The sequence below is a fragment of the Myiozetetes cayanensis genome, unplaced genomic scaffold (genome assembly GCF_022539395.1).
Source record: "Myiozetetes cayanensis isolate MyiCay16 unplaced genomic scaffold, myiCay2020 scf12, whole genome shotgun sequence".
NCBI classification, from domain to species: Eukaryota; Metazoa; Chordata; class Aves; order Passeriformes; family Tyrannidae; genus Myiozetetes; species Myiozetetes cayanensis.
The window spans coordinates 10,703,591-10,728,276 of NW_026086826.1; the positions used below are offsets into that span (position 1 = coordinate 10,703,591).

The 24,686-nt window shown below is 39.3% G+C and overlaps 1 protein-coding gene across 3 annotated transcripts; it reads left to right on the forward strand.

Annotated features, from left to right (window-relative positions):
• Positions 1 to 24,340, forward strand: HOOK1 (hook microtubule tethering protein 1). 3 transcript variants are annotated; one of them, XM_050306539.1, is made up of 22 exons: positions 1 to 96; positions 4,174 to 4,259; positions 5,499 to 5,571; positions 5,820 to 5,870; positions 6,337 to 6,469; positions 7,135 to 7,202; positions 8,439 to 8,501; positions 9,177 to 9,260; positions 11,867 to 12,033; positions 12,616 to 12,756; positions 13,936 to 14,137; positions 14,974 to 15,084; positions 15,357 to 15,444; positions 15,529 to 15,589; positions 16,029 to 16,169; positions 16,694 to 16,781; positions 17,257 to 17,291; positions 17,852 to 17,934; positions 18,356 to 18,456; positions 18,800 to 18,901; positions 19,594 to 19,662; positions 19,866 to 24,340. In XM_050306539.1, exons 1-22 carry the CDS (start codon positions 46 to 48, stop codon positions 20,022 to 20,024), a joined length of 2,157 nt encoding a protein of 718 aa, XP_050162496.1. In that variant the 5' UTR covers positions 1 to 45; the 3' UTR covers positions 20,025 to 24,340. The 3 variants fall into 3 exon arrangements, with proteins under 3 accessions (XP_050162496.1, XP_050162497.1, XP_050162498.1); XM_050306540.1 differs by lacking the exon at positions 1 to 96 and adding an exon at positions 323 to 3,370 and having other exon boundaries at positions 19,866 to 24,338; XM_050306541.1 differs by lacking the exons at positions 1 to 96; positions 4,174 to 4,259; positions 5,499 to 5,571; positions 5,820 to 5,870 and adding exons at positions 11,069 to 11,108; positions 11,212 to 11,256 and having other exon boundaries at positions 6,389 to 6,469; positions 19,866 to 24,338.
• Positions 24,341 to 24,686: the final 346 nt, after the last annotated feature.

The window sequence follows — 24,686 nt, forward strand, 5'->3', positions numbered from 1 at the left end:
CCGAGCGGGGGCGGCCCCAGAGCGAGGGGACGTGGCTGTGCCGCGATGGAGCCCAAAGCGGCGGACCCGCTGCTGTGCGACAGCCTCATCCTCTGGGTGAGTGGCGCGGGGGAGCTGCCGCCTCTGCGGAGCCCGCGGGGGCAGCGAGGAGGCGCAGCCGGTGGGGGCGAGTTCCAGCCGTCTGTCCATCCCTCCATCCCCGGCCCGGGGTCGGGCACAGGCGCGGCCGTGGGGCTGCCCGGGACACTGAGCTCAGAGCCCGCAAAAGGTTCCCGCAGCACCCCCGGGGTGTGGATGTGGTGGCTGAAACGTCCCCTGGGCCCAGTAGTGGTTCTCCAGCGGTGGCTTCAGTGTGGAAACTGCTCAGTGATTTATAATAATAATAATAAATGCAATTAATTTGAATTGACGGGCGCAGAAACCTCAGAGCGTTTCACAGCAGCTGGTTAAAGCGTGTATTAGTCAGGCGCACCACACCTGGGTGTGGGGTGTTACCTGGGCCAGAAGCACCGGTTTAGAGTTGTGGAATCATTCAGGTTGAAAAAGGCTTTTAAGGTCACCGAGGACAACCGTGTTTGTTAAAATCATCAGTCATTGCTTCCTCTTCATCTTTGTTTCCAAGCTCCTTCCGTGACCTTGTCTGTAAATGTGGTCTTGCAGGTGCAGTGTTTTTGGTGAGAGTGAGCTCTGCTAAATAGAACTGCTGTGTGACACCCTGGCAGGGGAGGCCACAATTACCCGTGTGAAGGGTTCCTCTAGAAACAGCAGGTGCTTTGCTTCTGTGAGCTGTAAATCATGGAAAGAAGGGAGTGTTTTGAAAGCTTTGAGGAAATCCAGGAATGAAATTGGCAAAAGTGGTAGCAGCAGCTGCCAGAGTAGGTGGTGTTCTTAATTTCTGCATGGCAGCACAGAAGTTTTGAAGAGTTAAAGTTGGTAATAAATCACTGAAAAACAATTTCCTTCTTTCTTTTTCTCCCTCCGTTTTCCTTTTAGTGACATTCCAAGCTTTTGTTGGTCTGTAGAATTTTGGTTGTCTTATGCTTACCTCTGTGGACCTGGGTTAATCTTTCCCAGTTTTGTGCTCTTTAACTTTGTCTTTTCCTCTCAGGAATCATGTAAGAATAATTCCATCATGATTCAGTTGCAAAATAAATCACTGCATTCCTGAATTATTTCTTAAAACCCTTAATTCAGCAGTGTTGAACTCCTTTATAATTTTTATAATTCCTGCTTAAAATATTTGAAGCCTAATTCTCGTTTCTAGTGTCTTTACAGTGCATAGCTGTAATTACATCCTGAACCTTAAAGGGAATGTAAATGGCACTTTATCTGGCCTTAAGCTGAGCTTTGTGTCAATGTAAAGGAACATCCAGGCCCTTGTTCAGGTTTTCCATACAACCCTCAGCAGACGCATTGTGGTGATGTTTTTAGATTTAACACCCCATTTCTCAGACCTAGTTAACAACTTTATAGAAGCTGATTGTTAACACTGAGATGTGTTTCAAACATCCTTTCACAAGTTGAACTTTAGTGTGAGTAATAGGGAAAAATGTGGTATAGGGAGTGAGAATGAAGTGCTGGAGAGAGAGAGAGCTCTGTGGTTCTAAAGGTTTTTTAGTTTGTTTACTCATTAATATAGCAAACAGATGCTTATGATTTTCTGTGTTCTACTACCAGAGAGTGTATTGTTCTATTTTCATTTTACCAAAGTTCTATATTAGAAAACATGCATTGGTCAGAGAAGAATGAGAGCATTTAAATAAAGACACTATCTGTTGTTTTTGCAACCCAAGCGTCATGGATGCAGCCCAGTTCTGAGGACGATGCAGGGAAAACAAAATGCAGATAAATTGAATTTTGGTGGAAACGTTTATGAGTATCCATGTAAAATTGACTTGGGTAATACCTGGTGAGATGGAACTTACAAGTCTGTTGCAGAAACAATTTTCTAAGTCAGTAAACATTAGTACTTTTTCATTGTGTGTAGAAGTGGAGGGAAAAGAGTGACAGCAGTAGGTGTAGTGATGGCACTGGCATCGTTGGTGATGTTAACTCTGTCCAGTGGCTGAGTTTATTCTATCAATATTGTGGGGTTAAGAATGGGAATGTTTGTTGCTGCTTTAAAAACTGATTGCTTTGTAATCCCCAGTGTGTAAAATCTGGGTATGAAATGGAGAAACTCAGCCCTACATTGTCCAGGTGACATTGAGGGTGCACCTTCCTGAGGTGGAGAGGATGCTTCCCGCTGGGCACTGTGAACACTCGTGTTTCATCTGCAGATGTTTGGTGGTGGAGCTACAAAATTCACTTTTCAGCTGTCTAATTTGAGCCTAATACCTGTGTGTCTGAGAGAAAAACACTTGCTTCTCCTGTAGTGGCAGGGTGCATTTGGGTTGGAACTCACAGAATGGTTTTCAGTGTGAGTAGCATGTCCTTGAAGCTATATTTAGTAAAACTAAAAAAAAAATAGAGCACTGCTACAGCCCTGAAGTCTGTGGCTGCTTCTGCCAACCTCCTCCCCATGCCTGCTGCTTTCATGGGGTTTGCTAGAACATTAAAAATCCATTTTGAGGAAATGATTGGGTTGGCATGAGGTTTGGAGAACCCGTAATTAATTCTTCTACTCTCATATTATTTCTAGGCCCTTATGTGACTTTTAAATATATAAAGAAACAGACTGTCAGTCCTGCTTTATAATTAATTTTAATTAGCTGCTTCTATTCTGGGAGATTCTGCATAAAGCAGCGTTGCCTGTCGTGGGGTTTTCTAAGGCTTTGCTTAACAGGTTCAGGTGAAATGGTGGTACCTGTGCTTAGCAATTTCCTTGGTTTACAGTGGGGTGTATCCACGGGGCAGCATCACAGTTCTGTGCTGGGAATTCTGGGGGTTCTGGGAAGCTCAGCCTTGGCTCGTAGTGGTGCCCGTGCCTGTGTTGGTGTGGAGGCTGCTGGAGTAATAGAAACCAGGGCTGTCAGTCACAGCAGCTTTGGGTTGTGGTGTTCCACTTAATCTTTTATGTAACCTGCAAGGGATTACTGACTTCTCACTTCCCGTAATGCAAGATTTTTAACTGCTTTTTCAATTGAAAAACAAATGGAGAAAAAAATAACAAAAACAAACCCTTGCTCTGCATATTTTTCTCTTGGCATGATTCGGCTGTTTTTGAAGCAAGCAAATATTCAGATTTGTGGTCACTCTTTGTAAACACAGACTGGACAAAAACTGCCTCAGATTCTCACAGCTGGAAACTGCTTTTCCATCACTCTGGTCCAAGTAGCTCCAATTCCCAAACACAAGGTCATTCACCAGTGTGTTCTGAAGAAGCTTGTGTTTCACAGAACGTTTGGGAAAGCCCTCTCGCAGATGGAAGGTAATTCAGGACACTGACTTCTTAAACCTATTACATTTACAATTTCTGCAGTGGACAGAGATTATAAGGACCTGTACTTGCTCCAATTCCATTTCACATACACATCTTTTAGCAGTACTAACTGCAAACTTTCTATTTCGTTCACAGTGGTAAAGAAGGTTCTTTTTTTCCTGTGGTGAACTGACATGTGTATGGAAGTGGCTCCCTCACCTAGAATAGTTAGTTCTGACTATGGAGGAATAAAATATTGCAACTCTAAATATACAGTTAATTCTGTCAAAGTGTTAGGTATAAGCTTAGGGATAGCTTTAAAACCCCCCAAAATATCTAAAATGGAGAAACATTTTTAACATTGAGGTAATCCCATCCTACTTCTATTACTAAGTTCTTGTACTAAAAGACTGGAATTTTTTTTTTTTTCTCCCGCAAATTTCATACCTTATTCTAATGCCATTTTTGGTTTAGGTAGTTATGGCCAGAACTAAGCACTACAACGTAATTGGAGGGATGGATAAATACAACTGTAGTTTCCCAAGTTATCATTCCGTAATTTGATTTACAATAGAAGGTCTGGCATGAAAAAGCAAAGCGTGGGTGGTTGTACTAACTTTTTAAGCTACTAGTCATAACAGTCAGAAGTGTTGAGATAATTGGGTTGGCTTAAAAACTGCATAGTCCAAAAAGGATTTCAGCTGCCTCAAGTGAAAAGACATCTTTAAGTTAAAGATGAAAAGGAAAGTGGTAACTAATCTCCTGTTCTTTTGTCTGCTGAATGAGAAACACGGTGTTTTTCCCCGCTTTAGCTGCAGACCTTCAATACTGCTGCGCCTTGCAGAGATGTTCAGGACCTGACTAATGGGGTTGCCATGGCACAGGTGCTTCACCAAATGTAAGTTGATTCTCCAGTTTGAAGAAGAGGTATTTAATTCCTTGAGGTTTTTGTGTCTGACACAGGTAGTTGCTTTTAAAGTAGGCAGAAACTCGGAGTGGGCAGTTTATAGCAGAAGATAGAATATGCCTTTGTTTTGCTGTTTTGGTGGTGATATAACAGTTCAATAATAACATAATGGAGAAGGTGATGAGAATATATATATGTGTATGTTTTTATATATAAATATATATATTTATACTGCAGTAATAAATTCATACTTAAGAATAAGTAGGCAAGAATGACATGATCTTTTTGCTTTTCCCATCAACACTTGTTTTTGGCTTAGATAGTTAAAGAGAAGTCTGCATTACCATCTCCTGCTCAAATTGTAATTTTGGTTATTAAGAAGTTACTTAACCACCAGGACAAACCCCCACTGCCCAAAAAACCCCTCCTGAGCTTGGAAGCCCTCCTGTCTGCTTGTAAAGATTTAAAAGGTGGTGTGTAAAGAGAGAAATCACGTTTTTCCTGGAACATGACAAAAATCGATTTAGGATTTGCTTCTCATGTGTTTGGGGTACTGGGTTGCCACAGGCTCTGGTCAGACCTCTGCACAGCCAAGTTGGTTCATGTGCAAGTTGGGATAATAATTGTCCTTCATTAGGTGCTTTGAGACCAGTGAATAAACAGGACGTTTTGAAAGTTAATATATTGTTAAATATGCTGTGATTGTGCTGGTTGGCAGCTCGGTGTGTATAAACACCTCTTACAGCAACTCATCTTTATTTATGCTGGCAAAGCGAAAAGATTTCTGCCCTGGGAAACCAAAGACACAAAAAATACAAAATGCCAGTAGTTCAAACTGTTTTCTTAGTAAGTGCCTTTGGCAATTTGTAATGAATGTTAGAAAGTTCAATCTGCAGGAATAGTTACCAAACTTAATATCAACACTAGTCAAAAGGGGATCATCATTCCAATCACTTTATCGGGTATAAAAATTCAGCATGGCAGAGATCTGCACATCCTTGTGTTCTAGCTGTTCCTAGCTCAAGCACACATGGAAATTCTCCCAGCCCTGGAAGTTGTCTTAATGCAGCCAGCAGGATGGGAATTTCCTGTAATATAAGTTTACCTTGCAATCTCCAGGAATTCATGCCTCATTAGACACTGTAGTTCAACACCTGATGATTTAATGCTGGGAATTTGCTGTCTTATTTAAGTCTGTGCTTATCAAATAATCATTTAATTTTGTTTCAGAGATGTTGCTTGGTTTGATGCCTCTTGGCTAAATCGCATTAAAGATGATGTTGGTGACAACTGGAGAATAAAGGTATTTAAAACTGAAGACAGTGAAATTTATGGGGTTGGATGTTGTGGCTGTCCTGAGATCTAGCAGTTCAAAACCTACAAAATTAAGCTCAGGCTTTCCAAGCCTATTTTAAATGAACCTGAACTGTCTGTTGATAGTTTTAAGTGCCTCCCAGCATTGTTATGTGGGGATTTTCTGTTGGGATATTTCATCAAAATAAAAAATTTTAATTAAATCTTGTAACCTTGTCTTTCATGCACAACAATTAGTCCAGTAATCTGAAGAAGATACTGCAAGGAATTATGGACTACTACCATGAGGTATGGATTATTGCTTCACCAAGCTTTTTTATTTCTTGGAAAATGAATTTATCTTGAGGACTTTTTTGGCAGAAAGTGTATGTTGATTATCTGCTAAGTGGGAGGCCTGAGTGAATATGAAATTAATTTGAGCAGATGTATTTTAAATAAAACTCCTGGAGTATAATCTGGAAACCATGTCTCTGCCCAGGTAAATGTCATAAGGACTGAGCTGTAGAATCCTGTTGACTTTAGTCTGTGCATTCATGTTTGCTCGAGTCTACAGAAGCTTTAATCCTTTTGTACACAACAGAACAGACTCAGCAACCCAGTCTAGGTTTTATGATATTCACCAGGTGCAAATCCTCCTGGATCATTTTCCCTGCATGGTTCCCTGAGTCCAGATTTCTTACATAAAGATCTTTATGTTGTACAAAAGTGGGAGTCTGCTTTCTCTCTTAATTTTTTGTTTGTTTGTTTTTTTCAGTTCTTGGGTCAGCAGATTTCAGAAGAGCTTATTCCAGACTTAAATCAGATATCTGAGAACTCAGATCCCACTGAACTGGGCAGGCTTCTGCAGCTTATTTTAGGTTGTGCAGTCAATTGTGAGAGGAAACAAGGTAGGCACTACCGTAACCTGTTCAACAATCAGCAGACTTTGACAAGTGATTGTGAAGGTGGAAGAGATGTAGAAACTTTTTTTGTGTCAGAAAATCTCTGTTCTTAATACATTACATGCCTATTCTGAAACTGGAGTTCACTTAAAAGGAAATCTGTGGGAAACTTCTTTGGATAAAACTCAAAACTTTGTTCAAGTAGGTTTAAAAAAATAATCTGAAGCATTTGAGGATTACTTGTACCTATTAAAATATGTAACAAGACCAAAAACTTACTATTCAAATGCAAATCTAACAAATTAAATCAAAAAGTTACGTTAGGAACTGCCTCTTGGCAGTTGTCTGCAGAGGCTCAAAATTGAATTGGTTATTTTCTCTCCTCATACCCGAGCTAGTGCTCCATGCTCTGATGGCATTGCTCCTTACTCTGTTATGCAGAGTATTAATTTGTCCAGTTAAGAGTTTATAATCTCTTGTGTTTATACCATGTTACTGAATAATAATGCTGTTGGCTAACACTGGTCCTGTGTATAGAAAGACCACTCCCTGTTCTGAAGGGGCTTTATGGATAGTAGTTTCTTCTGGATCTTTCCTACTCCCAGTTTATCATGTTACTCAAGCTGTTAAGATGAACGTGGTCATGAGTCACTGCAAATTGTTTTTCACAGAGCACATACAAAATATCATGACCCTTGAAGAGTCTGTTCAGCATGTTGTCATGACAGCCATTCAAGAGGTAGGTAATAGTTCACAGCCTAATGCTCTCAGTTGAGAAGTCCAAATATCTATTTGTTATCTTTGACCTTTGCTTGAATGAAAGGATTTACAGGGAAGAGTGTAAGTACTTTCCTAAATTATTTGGGATGTTCAGGACCAAGAGGCCCCAGATTGCAACCAAGGGGTTTTGATTTTAGTCTCATGTGCCCAAACATACAACAAATGCTTAAGATGTTTCATTCCACACAAGAAATGTATATAGTTCCTAACCACTGATTATACTGGAGTCAGGTTCTGAAATGTCCCAGTTTTATAGTCTTGGTCCCAGAATTAAGCTGATTGTGTCTGTGAGGCTGCATTGTTATGGAAGGACCATTCCAGCCTCTGACTTACAAGCTTGCAGCTGCATCTCTTCCATTCTTGTCATGTTGTGCTCCTTCTCTTGCTGTAATTTGTTCTTGGTTGGATCATCTTGGAGATCCAGCTCATGGCTTAGCTCTGCAGTCACTCACATTTGTAAGCTTAAGGATTGAAGCAGAGCATAGAGAGAGGCAAAAACTAAATACCGACTTTGAAGAAGAGGTGGTGTGTGTAACTGCAGCCTCATCAGGATATGAGTGGAGTTCGTACTAGGCTTTAAAACTCAGATTCAAATTGACTGGATAGTCTTTAAAGCTGCAGGGTTCCTATTGGTAGAAAGAAATCCATAAACCTCTTGTTTGTTGTCTTATGATTAACTAAACTTTCTGAAGAAGGTCCAGAAATAATACAGTAATTCCTGAGTAATTGTTGACAGATAAACTGCGTACCTCTTTGTACTGGAGATCAGTGAGAGCAGTGTTGATGTTCCCATTGTTTGCTTAGTGGCAATTAACAGGGCACAAAGAAGTGTGATAACTAACTATTAATTTAATTGACTGAAATCCTGTCCTCTGGTTCACTCCATTTTAACTTGATTAGGGAATAGAAATAACTTCAACAGATCACAGATTTATCCAATAAGATATTACTGCCAACTTCTTTTTTTGTGTGTGTTTTTTTGAGGGGGGGAAGGGAGGGATAGGTAAAAAATCTTATTCTAGATTTGTTTAAATCCTTTACCAATCGTGAGGTCGGTTTTATTACTATTAATCTAATTTGACATATTGAAGGAATGCAGTGATACAGTGGAAAATACAACTGGTACTCAGTAGGCAGTGAATTTACAGATATTTAACCCTAACTTAACCTTTTTTCTTGTGGCCTCTTCCTGTAGCTCATGAGCAAGGAAGTAACGAGTCCTTTCACCTGTGATGCATCAAGTGAAATGGAACAGCAGGTAACTGCCTAATACTTGTTACTGTTGTAGGTCAAGCCTGAACAATAAGTTAGTTTCTTGCCATCCTTTAAGTGAAGTAATGTTGTTTTTCAGTGCTAATTAAATAAAAAGTCATCTACTGTTCTATAGCTTCTTCTAAAAAAATCATTGCCTGCTGTGTCATCTTCCTGGGTGGGGTAAAACTGCTCAGTGCCAGAAGAGGTGAGGGTACATCAAGGCTCATCCATGCCAGGCTGAACACTTCAGGTTATTTTTGAGGGGTCATGAAAAGTCTTGATAACCTTAACACTACAAGTTACATATAAAATGAAACTTGTCATTACAAGTAGCTGCTCATAAAGGAGCATCAGTATGTCTATTCTAAGATGAAGGGCAGGCATTTCTTTAACAGGCAGGGATTTTGAAATTGTGACCACATGAATGCTCCTGCCTTTAGCCCAAGTTGCTGTGTTTGCTGTGTTTCAATAATTTACTTGTTACATGTGGCAGTCATTGAGAAGACAAGAGAAATGAGCAGGGATCCTGATGTAACTGTATATATAGGTTTCTGTGTCAGTGTGTGCACCTGACATCCTTCTTAAACAGTTCATATAAGCAGTTAAGTTGTTTTGTAAGCTACAACTGTGAGTACTTTGGATATGGGCCACAGTGATTGACTGTCTTACTTTTTGAAAGCTTAAAAGAGCCTTGGAGGATCTTCAGGAAGCACTGGCAGAAAAAGAGGAGTTGGCACAAAGATGTCAAGAGCTTGATTTGCAGGTAAGAAACAGCAAGTTGCTTGTTTCTTTATATGTAATGGTGCTGCTATTAAGATGCAGAAGTGAAAAGCAAAGTGAATTTTGCATTATTTAGATTTCTGTGAGAATTCTTGTGAGGGAAAAGCAATCACTCTGTACTCCAAAATGCAATTACTGGGGAATGTTTTCCAATGGAAGTGTAGGCTGAGGCCCTGTGCCAGCTGTTACCTCAGAGGTTCTTTATCTCTTAGCTTTGTTTACCTTTAGTAGCAGGTAGTGTTAAAACAATGTTCTCACGGTTGTAAAAATTGCCCTTTTCATTTTTAATCACTGCTTCCTCTAGTCTTTTGTACTGTGTCCAAAAAGTCCAGTTCATGTAATAATCGGTGATTAGATCTAATCACAGGAAAATGATGCTGTTTGAATAGGAGTTGATGAATGACTAAATTTTGAAATTTATCTAAAATTTGCTAACTTTTTCTCATGCACAATTGTAACATGGAGGAACTACAGGATAAAATAATGGAAACTAATAGATCCTTGCTGACGTTTCCAAACCACACTAATAATAGGACTATTTTTGGTTTTAATGGATATAGCAGTTAATCAAGTCACTCTTGAGAAAAAGTAGAGAGGACTTCATAACAACAAAGAGAAATTTGCATTTCAATCAACTTTTTAAAGAAAAGAAGAATCCATTTGTTACCCTTAAGTGTGATTCCTCTTTTATGGCACAATAATCTGAGAATAGAAAGAGTTTTATCTAGAAAGGCACTTCATCTCAAATTTGGCTCTGCACAAAGAGAACATTTGGGTTGCAGCTTCTTAGGGGAGGCAGAGGCTGTACTGGCTGTGTGAGCATCTGAAAATGAACACCCACAAAAGCAAGAGGCCAGTTTTACGGTTCTTACAGGCAGTGACAACTGAAAAAGTTGAATACTTGTATATGAAGTGGCTCAGAGCTGGTTGCCGTGCCCAGGAAGCTTAGTGTTACAATGGAATTGATATTTAATTTTCTTTTTTCTTGAGGCAGCAGTAAGGCTTCCTTGTGGAAACAGAGATAGAAAAGTGACCAGAATCTGCAGGAGAAGTCCCAGTCTTTCACCTGTCTCCCACAGACTTGTCTTTCCATATTTGTCTATTAATTAATTAATCATAGGTTATGCAAAGCCAGTTGCTCATAACATAGTATGGAACAGGTGAAAGGTGTTTGAGGAAAAGGTACTGCTGACTATAAACAGAGGAGTTAATGACACCGCACTGTAATACTGTGTTTAAAATATCTCTTTATAATCTGTCACTTTGACACCATTTCTGTTATGCTGAAATAATAAAAGAGAAAACTATCAGAAAGCAACTGAGAAAATATGTAAAACTTGCTCTGAGTTGTGCCATAGTTTGATTTTTAGGTTTTTTTAAGTCTGAGATGGGAGATGTCTTAATGTTATTCCTAAAGTCTGAATGTTGTACATGCTTAAGGAGTGGCTGAACCTTGAACATGGAGTGTTTTGCTGAGCAAGGCTCAGATACACTCACTACTCACAGATGTTTGTGTGCATGTAAATAGTAAATGACATCTGGTTTGTAAAAAGGAGTGAACCCAGAAAGCCAGCACTTAATGAAGTGGTAGATTAATTACTTTTTGCTTTTATATCTGTTTGACTGATAGACTTCAAAATTATGATCACAAATTGTTTCTTAATATTGCATACTCTAGACTGTCTCTGTTTTGTAATATCATGATATGGTTTTTTAATTTTGTTTATTTGAAGCCGTGATATTGACTGACGCTTCTTATTTAAACTAATTCTTAATAAATTCACTTGTAAGGTCTCAGTCTTCCTTGATATTTTCCAAGAGTGTAAGAAAGGTAGGTTTACTTTCTGATTCAGGAAAACATAACCCAAAAAGCATATTGTCCCTGTTTAAATGCCAGTTGACTAACACATGCTACGTGCTCTTGTGTTTGACAGGATGTTAAAATTAACACAACAGCTTTCACTAGAAAAACTTTAAAGGTTCTATCCTCTTAATCCTTCCCCGTTTTATGGCTGTTAATATACTTCCAGTGAAGTGTTGTATCCTCATTTGCTTAGCTGTGAGCACCCAGTACCTGACTGTTGCCCAGTGCATGCTCTCTCTGAAGCTGGCCAGGTTTTCTTTTGCGTGTGTGCTTACGGCGCCTGAAACCGCTTCCGAACGCGCAGCCATTCACTGCTGAGCACGGCAGTCCCTGGGTGTGCTGGCCATGCCATCCTGCTGCTTATTGTCCAGTACAAGCAAGATGGAGAGTAACCTTTGCACCAGTTTTGGAGTTTTTTGTACGACGTCCGTGGTGTTTTTAATCGAAGTACCAGTTCCTCTCCATATCACTTTGTGTGCCTTTACCGTGGTTTCAGTTACAAAAAATTGTCTTTTTTTTTTTTTTTTTCAGAGGGACTTTTCCTTCAGTGCTTCATAACTGTCATACACTAAAGCATCTGTATGCTCAAGTGTGCTCTGTAAAGCTACATTCTAAAATTTTTAAACGCTCAGCCTTTTTCATAAACTAATTTGGTGACGTCCTGCTGCCTTGCTGTAGTTCTTTGGACAGGTCTTACAGTGTTGATGCTGTTTTATCCGTACCAGGTAGCTGCTCTCCAGGATGAAAAAAACAGCTTGATGTCAGAAAATGAGATTATGAATGACAGACTAGAGCAATTAGACGACTCTCTTGATGATCCAAATACTGTGGTTGCAAAAAAGTATTTTAGTGCACAGTTGCAGCTGGAACAATTGCAAGAAGAAAACTTCAGGTATTAAATTATTTCCTTCAAGAATCCCTCACTTGTCTAATATATCCTGAGAATTTCTGTACTCTTCTGGGATTTTCCATCTCAATTTCTTTTGCATTAAAAGCTTTCTAGTGCTGTATAAGCGTATTTTAAAGACAGTCCTTATATTTAAAAAGACACCGTCACTTGTAAAAAATATTACTTCGTAATTGGCGTAGCCCTCTGATACTTCAAATAAGGGGAAGGAAGGCAGAAAATAAGTGTTGAAGTGATTTGTGTGTAAACAAAACAAACCCTACCCCCCTAAGACCATCATATCTCTTTACTGTAGTCTTTTCTTTCACATATTAGTCATTCTCTCTGTGGTACACAGTGGGGGAAAAATCACTTTTCATGTGATCCCTTGATACTGGTGTGGTAGATTTGTGGTAAACAATCCATTATGATTTAACAGGTAGACAGTAAAAGGTTCCCTGTTTACAGTACCATTTTTCTGGTGACTTAATAGTTTTCCTTGGTCTTATTTTTAGTAATTCTAGCACTAAATGAGAACTGTGTAATAACAAAATGTTCCTGACAGAGTTCCGGGTTTTGATCTGGTAGGCTTGAAGCTGCAAAAGATGATTATCGTGTCCATTGTGAAGATCTAGAAAAACAACTGATTGAACTGCAACATAGAAACAATGAACTGACCTCCCTGGCAGAAGAATCCAGAGCCTTGAAAGATGAAAATGATATTCTTAGGTATGTAGTAGGGGGAACTTCACACACACACACACTCACACACACACACATATATTAGGAGGATTTAATGACTAAATCCAAGGCTTTGTATTTAACAAGATTTTTTTGAGGTGTTACTTCTGCAGATCTTACCTGCGTGAGATCTTTGACAAAGCAGAGATGAAGTGGAAGTTTCAGGCAAACCTCTGTTGTTTGACAAGAGTAACACATGGAATTTCTCTGTGAAGCAGAATTAATGACTATAGAACTTACAGGATGGGAAGCTTTTCATATGGAATGGAAAGTTGAAGTTCTAACGTAGAAAAGCATATCTACAGCTAGAACTTTGACACAATTTTGGTGTCATCATTCTAGACCAGATGTAGGTTACTGATATCACGAACAAAATGGTGATGAAATATGAAATAACCTTCATGAGAATTTAAGGTAACATTCCAGCTTGTGTAAACTGTGTAAAATACCAGACCACCCAAGAAATCACACTGTGAAAGCAGGTCTGGTATGCATAAAATAGTATCAATGAAACATGGGAAAAAAAAGTGGTTTCAGGGGCTTAACTTACAGTGGTTCTTAAATAACATCTGAAACAAATCTTAACTATAGATTTTTTCCATAATTTTCTTGTACCAGTTTTTAATGATATGAGAATGCAGGTATTAAACACAGATATTAAAATTAGTTTGAAATTTATGATTCCAGTATTTTCTTAATATGTGGATTTTGGTTAATGATAAGCTGATCATTCTTGGTCATATCTGCTAATGATCATTCTCATAGTGCAATTATGTTCTCATTGTGTTTAATCCCACAGTGAGAACACGTGTGTGGTTTTCCTTCCCAGGTACCAGCACTCTGAGATGATTATCTACCACGGGATGTGGTACATTTACACTGCACCCCACAGAATTCCCTAGGGGTGTTTGACACACTAACCCTTGCTCGTACTTCTTGCATCCAACTGTCACTCTTACTCCCACTTAAACCCTGTGCTGATTTCAATTTTTATGAGCAAGTTTACATTGATTATACATTTAAAAATAGAGCAGTAAGATGTAACTCCTGCTAAGCATGTTGCATCTCTCTTTGAGAACAGCTTGAATGCTCAGGACAGCACAGTTGGGCTTTGGTAACCTTTTGAAGAAACATACTCTGTGTTCTAATTCCTGTTCATACTTTAAGGGCTACTGCAGACAAGGCAAGTAAGCTGGAATCAACTGTGGAAGTGTATCGGAAGAAGCTGCAGGATCTGAACGACTTCCGCAGGCAGGTCAAGTCGCTGCAGGAGACCAACATGATGTACATGCACAACACAGTCAGCCTGGAGGATGAGCTCAAGAAAGCCAACGCAGCACGAGCCCAGCTGGAGACCTACAAACGACAGGTGAGGCCACGCTTACACTGGAAACATTAATTTTTCCTCAGATACTTGGGAACAGCTTCGTGTAACAGCCCATGGGCTTAACCTGCGTCATCCCCTTAGAATTTCTTATTTGTGAAAACTCCTTCATACCTGCCATTCACTTCTGGGGTTTTCCCTGTTTGTTAAACTGGCAAGCTTAACTGTGTTTGCCCTCTCAACTCATGTGAGAGTCTGTGGTTTGCTTTTCTTTTTTACTCTCTTCTGGGAGAGGTTGTTCAGCTGTCACTGAGATTACTTGTATGGAATCACAGAATGGCTTGGGTTGGAAGGGGCCTTCAAGATCATCTTAGTTTCAACCCCTCTGCCATGGGCAGGGACACCTTCCACTATCCCAGGTTGCTCCAAGCCTCATCCAACCTGGCCTTGGACACTTCCAGGGATGGGGCAGCCACAGCTTCTCTGGGCAACCTGTGCCAGGGCCTCACCACCCTCACAGGGAAAAATTTCATCCATATATCTAACCTAAATTTTCTCTCTTTACAATCTGAACCCATTCCCCCTTGTCCTGTCACTACATGCCTATATTCTTATATTTCTTCATGGAAATGTATTTTAAACTGTAGTTTTATTTTAATTTCAGTAGTAATTAGAAGAGTTAAATATAAAAAGAAACCCCAAACCAATCAACAACAACAACAAAAAAAAACCTCAAAGCACACAGGCTCCTGTCCCATCTTCCTTCCCTAAGCTTGAGGGACCAGCTGTTTTATTTTGGCTGAACTGGACAGGAGTGACTGTTTTAATGTAGCTTTTAGAAGTAGCGTCTTGGAGTATTCATACAATGTTTTTATGAAAAGGTCCAAGAGCTTCATAACAAACTATCTGAAGAATCCAAAAGAGCTGATAAGCTGGCATTTGAAATGAAGAGACTTGAAGAAAAACATGAAGCTTTAATCAAAGAAAAAGAGGTAAGTCTCTCTAAGGGAGTTTATTTGAGCACCTAATATCTCTCTCAAATGCTCTGCTGGAGGAAAATCTTCTTGGAATTAGTGTCTTCATAAAAATTGTGTGTGTATACACATATAATAAAGAATCATAAAAGCATCCAGGTTGGAAAAGACCTCCAAGGTCATCAAGTCCAACCTAAAATATGCATGTGTCAGTATTATTCCTGCTTATTGTTACTTGCTCTTAAAATGGAGCAGTTTGACTTAATTCCACCTCAAATCTGTCTTGTTAGAGACTGATAGTGCAGTGTGATGCATTAAAAGAGACAAATGAAGAGCTCCGGTGTTCACAGATGCAGCAGGATCACCTGAGTCAAACAGGTATTGCTGTACCTTCAGAAGCATTTTTATTTGTATTAGAGATTTCTTTGAGTGTATTAAATGAAACTTCCCATGTGATTTCAGGTGGATCTCGTGTTAAAAGCCATGAGAATCTTGCTGCTGAAATTCTGCCAGTGGAATACAGGTGAGACAAAAAGGTAGAGGTTGTTTTGGGATGTTCATGGTTGGGGCTTGATGCTGCCTTTGGGAAGGTTCATGACTGTATCCCAGTTCCTGCTTTACCTCCGTGGTGCTTATTCAGACCCCCATGTAGCTGTTAAGTATTATTTTCTCATACTACAATTAATTTCTTTCTTAAAAGCATATCAGATTGCTGTATATAAATCTGGGTTTGGAGTGACAATTTAAAACTTTGCTCATATCTCTGACAATTTGCAAGTGTCACAATATTTTAAATTAATTTTTAATAAAAAATTGCATTGTTACTCCAGTTATATCATTAAGCAGAACTTGATTTACACACTTTAAGGTTGGGAGAGCGAACAGGAATATTACTTCTTCCTCTTCACCTTCTGAATTAACAGTGACTTTTTTGTTGTTTGTTTGTTTGTTTTTTGATTCAGAGAAATGTTTATTCGGCTGCAGCATGAAAATAAGATGCTCCTGTTGAAACAGGAAGGGTCAGAAAATGAGCGTATTGCAGAGCTCCAGGAACAGCTGGAGCAGAAGCACCGGACAGTGAATGAACTGGAAACTGAGAAAAGGTGAAACTACATCTTTAAACACAGTAAAAAGTGATTTCTGGAATTTCAGAGTGGCCTTGTGGCCTGCATCTGTAGTGTAGGAAGCCAGGTACCTTTTCTTTCACCACTGTAGCCATAAATGAGGTGTTGCTTTTAAGGACACTTTTCTTAGTTCTGAATGATTTTTGGAAGTAGACCAAGAATGGATATAAACTCCGTTTCTAGAACTTCAAACTGTTAGACCATGGGATAAGGTCTAAATTTCTCTATCAATTAATGCTGAAAGCAGTTTATTAGAATATGAGAATTCTTGGTAATTAAGGTCTCTCAAAACTTAAAATTATTCTAGGTATTTCACGATAAAATGTTCATTAAAGCTCCATGTGGTTGTTTCAGCAGAAGTTCAAGTCAAACTGAAAATCAGTTTCTTTGTGGCTTAAGTCCTGCTGGGTAGGCCCTCTGAAAAACTGTTATCCAGACATGAAACAGAAAAATTTGTCTATGATTTATTTAGATAACCAGTAACGGTCTTTTCTTCCTGAAAGGCTGAATGAAGAGCGTATTGGGGGATTACAGCAGCAGATTGAAGATCTGCAAAAGACTTTGCAGGAGCAGGGATCCAAGACTGAAGGAGTAAGTAGAAGTTCAGGCTTTTTGGCCTTGAACACAACATACCAGTTTTGTTTTGTTTTGTTTTTATTAAGTCCTTCAGTGTAAATCAAGTCCTTTGTTTAGATGTGCAGCTTATTTTTCAGTGTGTCTGAAAAACAGCCCACACCAACTGTATTTAAATTGAAAATCTCATATATTGTGTGATTCCTTTCCTTCACCTTCATTAAGGAACTGTAACTCTTCTACCTTCTACGTTTAATTTTATCAGTCAATAGTGGTATAATGAGAGGGAGAGCTTTAAAGAAAAGGATGCTGGAATTGATTTCTGTGCAATGCAAAAAAATATGAAAGTAGTTACAGAAATGCAGTTTCCTTAGTATTTATTTGCTTTGACTTAGCTGTGCCAAATAGTCTTGGCTGATTTGTTAGAGCACTTTAATGTTGCATGGAATGAAATACTGAAATATAACTGAATTTTAACTCTCTCCATTTGTAGTCCAGCAACCTGAAGCAGAAGTTGGCAGCACACATGTAAGTAAGGCACATGCATCAACAACAGCTTATTTATGCTAAATGTAGCACAGAAACTGCTTAAATCTTTGCAGGGCTGTCTTGTTTTTCTAAGCCACTGGTTTGAGAATTCTGCATAAAGTGAGCAAAGTGTTGGTGTTCTGGTTTTGTCTACTCTGATCATGATGATCTGGTAATACCAGTACCACTTAACTGTCATAACCGCCACCAGCATTTTAAAATGTTCTGATTCTACAGCAAACTACTAAAACCATCACTGTTACTGGTCTCAAAATATATTCCATTCTTCTGGAATGCTTCCATCCTGCTGAGTACCCTCTGCTGAAGGGGTTTAATTATTCATTTTTTCCTAGTTTAAGGTAAATGAGACTCAATTCAGGAGTCACAACTTTAATGGTTCTACAAAAACACATACTAATGTTTCTACTTAAATTCAGAAGAATTACCAGAGCTTAAAATAGTTATTTAAGCACCTCTGCCATCAAGTTTCAGCTTTCAACTCTTAAAACTGCATGGAATTATTTGTGAGTTTAGTCCTTAGTCCAGCCTTTCGTTCATAGGGAAAAGTTGAATGAAGTTCATGATGAGTTGCAGAAGAAAGAGGCTGATCTTGCAGAGCTCCAGCCTGATGACAGTCAGAACCGTAAGTTGTTCTGTGGGGGGGGTTTGGCTTGTTTGTTTTGTTGGTTTTTTTTTTAAATAAGCCTAAGTTAAATGTCTTCTGAAAGCATTCCCACAGCCACTGGACTATGGGATACTTGTCTGGATAGAGGTTTCTGCTATAGCTTAGCTTTAAATGTGAAATGGGGTGTAAGGAGGGAATTTTTTTTGTGCCCTCTGATGGGCAGGGAGAGGATCCTGGGGGCTGTTTTGTTGCACAGCACTCTGCCAAATGGGAATTCAGGGTCAGGTGGGCCAACTGAGACAAAAATCATAACTTAGAGAACTCTGTAGTAACCAGAAGGTTTATTTGGAGAGTGGTGAAATCAAGAGAACTCAGAAACCTTGAAAGTACCACGTCTGTTTTTATTTTGTATGTCTTTGTTGGTAATTTCTGTAAATAGCCCAGAAGATTGGAGAGCTGGAAGCAGCTTTACGAAAAAAAGATGAGGATATGAAAGCAATGGAAGAAAGATATAAAATGTACCTTGAGAAAGCAAGAAATGTAAGTGGCATATTTCTGAACACAGACATTCCTCCCTCATAAACTGTTAAACAGATGGATTTGAATGTGTGTGTTTCCCCCAATTAAAAATGGTCTTTTTAATCAAATTGCTCAACTGCAGTCAGTTAAGTGTATGAGAGAATGGGGTTTAGGCTAAACATGAGGTACATGAATGATTCCTTTGTACCCTTTGGGGTCTGTTAACGGTGTAACAGCCTAATTTTCATCATGATTCCCTGCCCAGTGCCCAGTCTGTTTCCATATTCCTCCTCTGAGCAGATGAGGTGCAGAGTTGTTGAGAATCAAACCTGAGTTGTTATGCTTTTGTTTTGCTTTTATTCAGGTGATAAAAACCTTAGACCCCAAGCTAAATCCAGCATCAGCAGAAATTATGTTGCTCAGAAAACAGATACTGGAGAAAGACAAAAAAATTGAAGCACTGGAGGTAAAAATTTTACATATATTTAATCATAACTTGTAGTGTGTTCTGTCCTGGTGTTAGACAGTCAAGATACTGTTTCCTAATGATTTAGTAATGATTCAGGATCTCAGCTTGGCTGAAATTCTGAAAGGATTGTTGACAGTAGTCCAAATATCAGAGAAATTGGAGCAATGCATTCAGTTTTACAGCAGTATTGATGGGACTAGTTAAATAGTTACCTGGGCAAATACAGAATTTCTCAACACAAATGAGTAGGCTGATAGGTCTGACTGTATAAATGCTGTGGCCTCAGATTGCTTTTATGCAAGATGTACTAAGTATATTATGTAATAGCAATTCAGGAACACGATAAGAACAGTCAGCCAGTGGAAGTACATTCTTGTCTCTTCAGCTGGAAAGATTACTAAATTATTTATATACTTTCTGATACACCCCACACAAACCCTCAGGGTGTATTTCTAAGTAGTTTCTGTGTTTCTAACTGCAACTTGTGTGAAGTTCAGCCTCTTTGAAGTAGTCTAATTTATCTCTCAGTCTTTAACGGAAGTATCTTTATTTATACTTCTAAGCTTTCTAGTTATTTTGCATATTGAAGTGTTACTGCTGCCTCTGCTCCACTCAGTGGGCTGCAGTAAGTTTATGTAGAAAAAATTTGTGTTTTAACTGGGCTTGTCTTTCCTCTTGTCTCCTTGAAGAACGAATACAAACTGGCTAAACTACGTGATTATGAGGAAAAGCTAATTGTAACTGCGTGGTATAACAAGGTGGGTCAAAAGTTCATTTGTTGGTGTATCAGAAAAACGTATTTTGCTAAATGTGACAGTTACATTTTAGTTAATCAGAGAAATCCAGTAAGGGAGTTCCTGTGTGCATACGAAATGCAGATGAGCTTCACGTGTGAAAGATGCCAGGGTTTTTTCCTTCTGTTTTTGCTATTATGTAAGTTGTTGTTTAACTGTTTTTGCAGAGCCTGACTCTGCAGAAGCTGGGTATGGAAGCAAGGCTGGTTGGCAGCAGTGGTGCCTGCAAAGACGGGCCTGGACGCTCCTTCCTGGCTCAGCAACGTCACGTCACCACCACCCGGAGGAATCTCACTGTTAAAGTCCCAGGGGCAACATCTGATTAAACCACAAGGACCTTGAGGAAAACTTACCTGCTAAAGTGTCCTTAAATGTTTTATAGCTTCCACTTTACTTGATGAAAGAGGAGGTTAGAACTGGGCAGCTGCAGATTCAACATCAGAACTATCAAGAAGTGATTAATTCGATCAGTGGTGTGTGTAGAAGGTAGCATGTAGTTTTCCAAGTAGATATGATAAGTGCAGTACCTATTTACAAGCACAACTTAAAAGATTTATATTTGCCTTCAGATTATATTGTAAATATGAAATTTGGCACTATATATTTAAAACTTTATTTAATGGGTTTGAGCTAGAAAGTTGACTTTTATAATGGGAAGATGTTATGCAAAAATTTACTTCAGGAAACTGGCAATATTAGGCATTTTTGCTGGGCTCTTCTAAAAATAGATTTAAAAGATTGGTACCATGTTTAAAAAAATACAGTTTTTTTAGAGTAGAAAGTACAATTTTAAATGCAAGAAGATACTTGCATTTATAGAAAAAGAAAATAAAGGTATAGTACCAGTACAGAAGACAGGATTTGTTTTGTGAGAAGCAGAATTACTCAGTTTAGTTAAAAAAAACACAAAACTTAAGTTTGTGCATATACACACTAAAGAAAACCTGTTTTTAAGATGCTAAATTCACTTAAGCCAAAAAAGCTTATCTTTTTTTGTGTAAGAGAAAAGCTATAATAATAATTCAAAAGTCTGGGCTGTATTTTAAAGTCTGGCATATTCAAACACTGCATTTATTTGCAGAAAGGGGATTAGGTGGGAAGGAGCCCCATTTATTTCAAACTATTTATACAACCCTGTGCATGGAAATTAATTTTCCTTTTTTAAATGTAGTTTCATGTCAGTTATTCTCAACTGACTGTGCTAGGCAGAGGAATGAAAGATGGCTTTGACAGCTGTTGGCAGGGAGAGAAGTGCATAAACTATACTAGTGTGATAGAAGATGAAAAGGGGATTGATATCTGAAATTGGTGTGCAGGAAGTTGCTGTCTTTCACAAGATTTGTCATTTTATTTTCCAAATGTCTTATTTCTGTTGTGAATTGTATTTTTAGGAAACCTACCAATGTCTGTTCTTCTTTGCAGACTGTCTAGAACAAGTTCATTATGCCCATAGTTAAATGAAATAAAATTGCAGGAGCCCATAAAATAAAATGAATACACTTAAACTAAGTATTTGAGGGTGGTGTACTAGAGCATCACCTAATATCAAACTCAACCACATTTGTGAATGAAAACACACCTGTCTCACCATCTTTGATTTGAGAGCAGGATTCAGCTTTGCAGAATTGAAGTCTTGAATTATGAAATCTGGGTAGTCTTTCATCTTACATGCCTCTCACTATGGCTCGTCCTTTGATTTCTTCCTCCCCCAACATCTTAAATCCTTTATTGGGCATTGCATGCAATGCCAGGGAAAAGGCAAGTATTCACTTCTAATACTGAGAGTTGTTTCTTGGTTGTGGTGGTTATTTTACACTGCTGTACATTTAGGCATTCAACAGATTTCCTCCTTCAAAAGGCATTGTTTAACAGCCAGTCTCATGCTACATATGTTGTGAGAGCAGAGAACGTGCCAGACAAGTGGCTGTTGGAGAGTTTTGTCTGTCTGGTGCTGTTCTTTGGGACTCTATGCTTGGACTACCTCTTGGGTTTTGAGGTTTTTTATTGCTGCAGTGATATTAGTGGAGTTTGTGTTTTTAGGATACAGTTGCTTGTTCACTCTGCTGGTGGTGAGCAGTGGAGCAGGAGATTCAGTCTTAGCAAGATGCTTACATTCCTAAAGCCTGGTCTGTGGTGTGATGTAGTGAAATGTGAAGCTGTCACTGATGGTGTTGAGTGGGTCTCTTAACCCTCGTTCTTTGCAGCATGGAAACTTTCATGGACGTCCGTCAAATACTCATCTAGTTTGTAGGCTCGATGCATTTGTTGTACTTCTCACAGTAGTAGAGCTGTGTCAGTGTCTGTCAGGTGCTGAATAGTGACAAACTTGGAGCAAATGTCTTTGACTTGCACTTCTCAAAACTGCAGACCCTGGGACCAAAAATAGGCAAGAACCGCCCTATCATTTAATTGGAAGTTTGTCTTCTGACTAGTGATGGAAGAATTTCAATCCCAAACTACAGGCAGGGATCAGCCTTTTTCAGGGCACATTTGTCCCCATAGTCTTGTTGGGGTTGCCAGGAATTAATCAGGTTTTCAGATATTGGATGAAATGTTGTTTATTTGAGACTTTTCCAAACTGTTAGAAGTTAAGCCTGTGAATACAACTTAAGGGTTTCTTTGAGATTGAGAACCTGTTTAAAAGCAGCTGTTCTACAACTGGTAAAACTCGGGTTACGTCCTATGAATGAGGAACTGATCTTTAGAAATAAATATTGGATTATAAGCCATGGTGGTGCATTCACTTCAGCCCATCTGGCTGTGCAGGAAGGGCCATTAAATGAGTATAACTTTAATGTTTGTTTCATTCATGTCAAACAAAAAAGCTACTAATGCCATTGCTGTGTTACAGCCGAGTTGTACCCAACATGCAGTAGCAGAGCTCTGTCAATACATGTCCTTTTGTGCACCACTGCTGAGGCAGGGCAAAGAAAGTGGCCACTTGTCTCTGCTGCAAGATGAATTCATACCCTCCCATCAGCACAGTTAGGAGCACATCCAAATATGAGGTGAAATCACTGAATACTGCTGAAGTTAAACAGCATTATTAGTATTTTAGCCAGTTTCCAGTAAAACGGGTATTATAGATCCAAAGAAACAACAAATATGTTCTGATCGATGTATCATTTGTTAATTATTTTTTATATAAGATTACTATGGAAGAGAAGTGTTTTATAGCAATAATACAAATTCTGGAGTAGTGAGTTCCTTTACTCAAGATGGGTCAGGCAGCAGTTTTGAGAAGGTTCTTTTGCAACAACTTTATTATAGTGGATTAAGAAACATTCACTGAAAAAAAATTTTCACCTGATTTTTTTGGTTCATTAAATATATATATATATGGGTATTTTATTTTATATGATCTACACTTGGAAATAAGTAATATAAGCAATACTGATGTTCTATTTAGGTAACCATGTAGATTAGAAATTAGAAAAGAAAAACAATTGTTTAGGAGTTGGTAATGTCTAGTACAGTAGTTTTCTTATGTGTTTCTTTTTTCCCTTCCCCTAATGGTAGAGTTAAGGTTTCAGTGTACTGGTGTCTACATCTTCTGTTTAAAACAAATGTAAACACTGTGTTGCATAGAACTTGAAAATTGCACTAATTTTTAAACTTTTGGTTTTATTTTTTTTCTTTGGAAAGAGTTCTTTTATATTCACATAAAGATTTTTAAAATGAATTCTTTGGTGTCTTTATTTCAAGAAGTGCATTTAATGGTCCCTCTTTGATGTAAGCATCTGTATTTCTGGACAGCACATGACCTGGGTCAGCATGTTGATACTTTTATACCATCTAAAATGTCATGTGCCAGGATGTGTAAAGTGTGTATAATGAGGGTATGGATGTAATGAGTTGTGCTGCCTTTCCCTCCTCAGTTCTTTTCTGCTTATATTTCTGCTCCCACCCAAAGCTGGTTCCCTCTGCTCAGCCTGCAGTCAGTCATCTCAGAGCTGGGCAAGGGCCCTTGGGAAGTGAAAAGCCTAAACCCTACTACAGATAAACTGTCAGGTGACTTCAGGAATTGCATACTTGCTACCGAAGGAGGGGAGGGTCTCTGCCTGTTGCCAGCTCCACCTGAGAGGACACAGAGCAGGTACCTCTCTAAATCACTGTTACTTGGAACAGAAAACTGTCTGCCCTCTGCAGCCCGCTTTGCAGGTGATTTGTGTGCTCCGTTGTCAGTCTCACTGTCAGCTTTCTTGTTCCCTGAGCTCCAACCCCAACGCAGAGGTGATGGTGGGAAAGAGCAGGCAGCCTTCAGCCCTCCAGAGGAAAGACCTGAGGACGAGGACCTGTGATGCCTCAGTGCGGAAGGGCCTTTGCACTGGCAGAAATCCTGGTGAGCACAAAGTGAACAACCAGATGCAGAAGAACTGTTTTTCCTGCTTTCTGAGACTGGATGTAGAAGCAGTTTCAGACACTGAAGAACAAAATGTGCAGGTGTGTGTCTGAGGGAGAAAGGAAGGGAGGAGGCACTCAGCTGTGCAGGAAGCCTGAGCTGAGCTGCAGGATGTGCTCAGCCCTGACCCTGTTTACTTATGGCTTTTCTGGCAGCTCCTGAAGAGCCAAGCGCTGCAGTGAGAGGGTTTGTATGTTTGTGAGAGGGGTGTCCCTGGAGAAGAGCTGCAGGAATAAAGCCCCAAGTGCAAAGACAAGGAGTTGAGGTAACTCTGTGTGGGAGATGGTTTTGGTGGAGGGGGCAAAATATTCAAGAAGCCTGTGAGATGTGTTTTTCTCTCAGAGTACAACAGAGGCGTGGGGGAGGGGAGGAAGCTTTTGGATATAGCAGCAGCTTGGGAAAGGAAATGGATATCTGAGCCAAGCATTGGGGGAAGAAATGTACCACAAAACAGTCAAATGACACCTCTGAACTTGGAGTGCTTTGAAAGTAATGCTGCACACAGCAGAAACTTGTCACTGCTCCCCTTCCCTGTTCCCAGTCAATTCCAGGCACGCAGCCCACTTCCAGCCTTCCCCTTCTGCTT

Bases quoted from the DNA above. Each gene is read 5' to 3' on its own strand.
- HOOK1 (XM_050306539.1), top strand. From the start codon at position 46: ATGGAGCCCAAAGCGGCGGACCCGCTGCTGTGCGACAGCCTCATCCTC. The intron at 5,572-5,819 runs GTATTTAAAACT...CACAACAATTAG, and splicing joins GTGACAACTGGAGAATAAAG to TCCAGTAATCTGAAGAAGAT. The intron at 7,203-8,438 runs GTAGGTAATAGT...CTCTTCCTGTAG, and splicing joins TCATGACAGCCATTCAAGAG to CTCATGAGCAAGGAAGTAAC.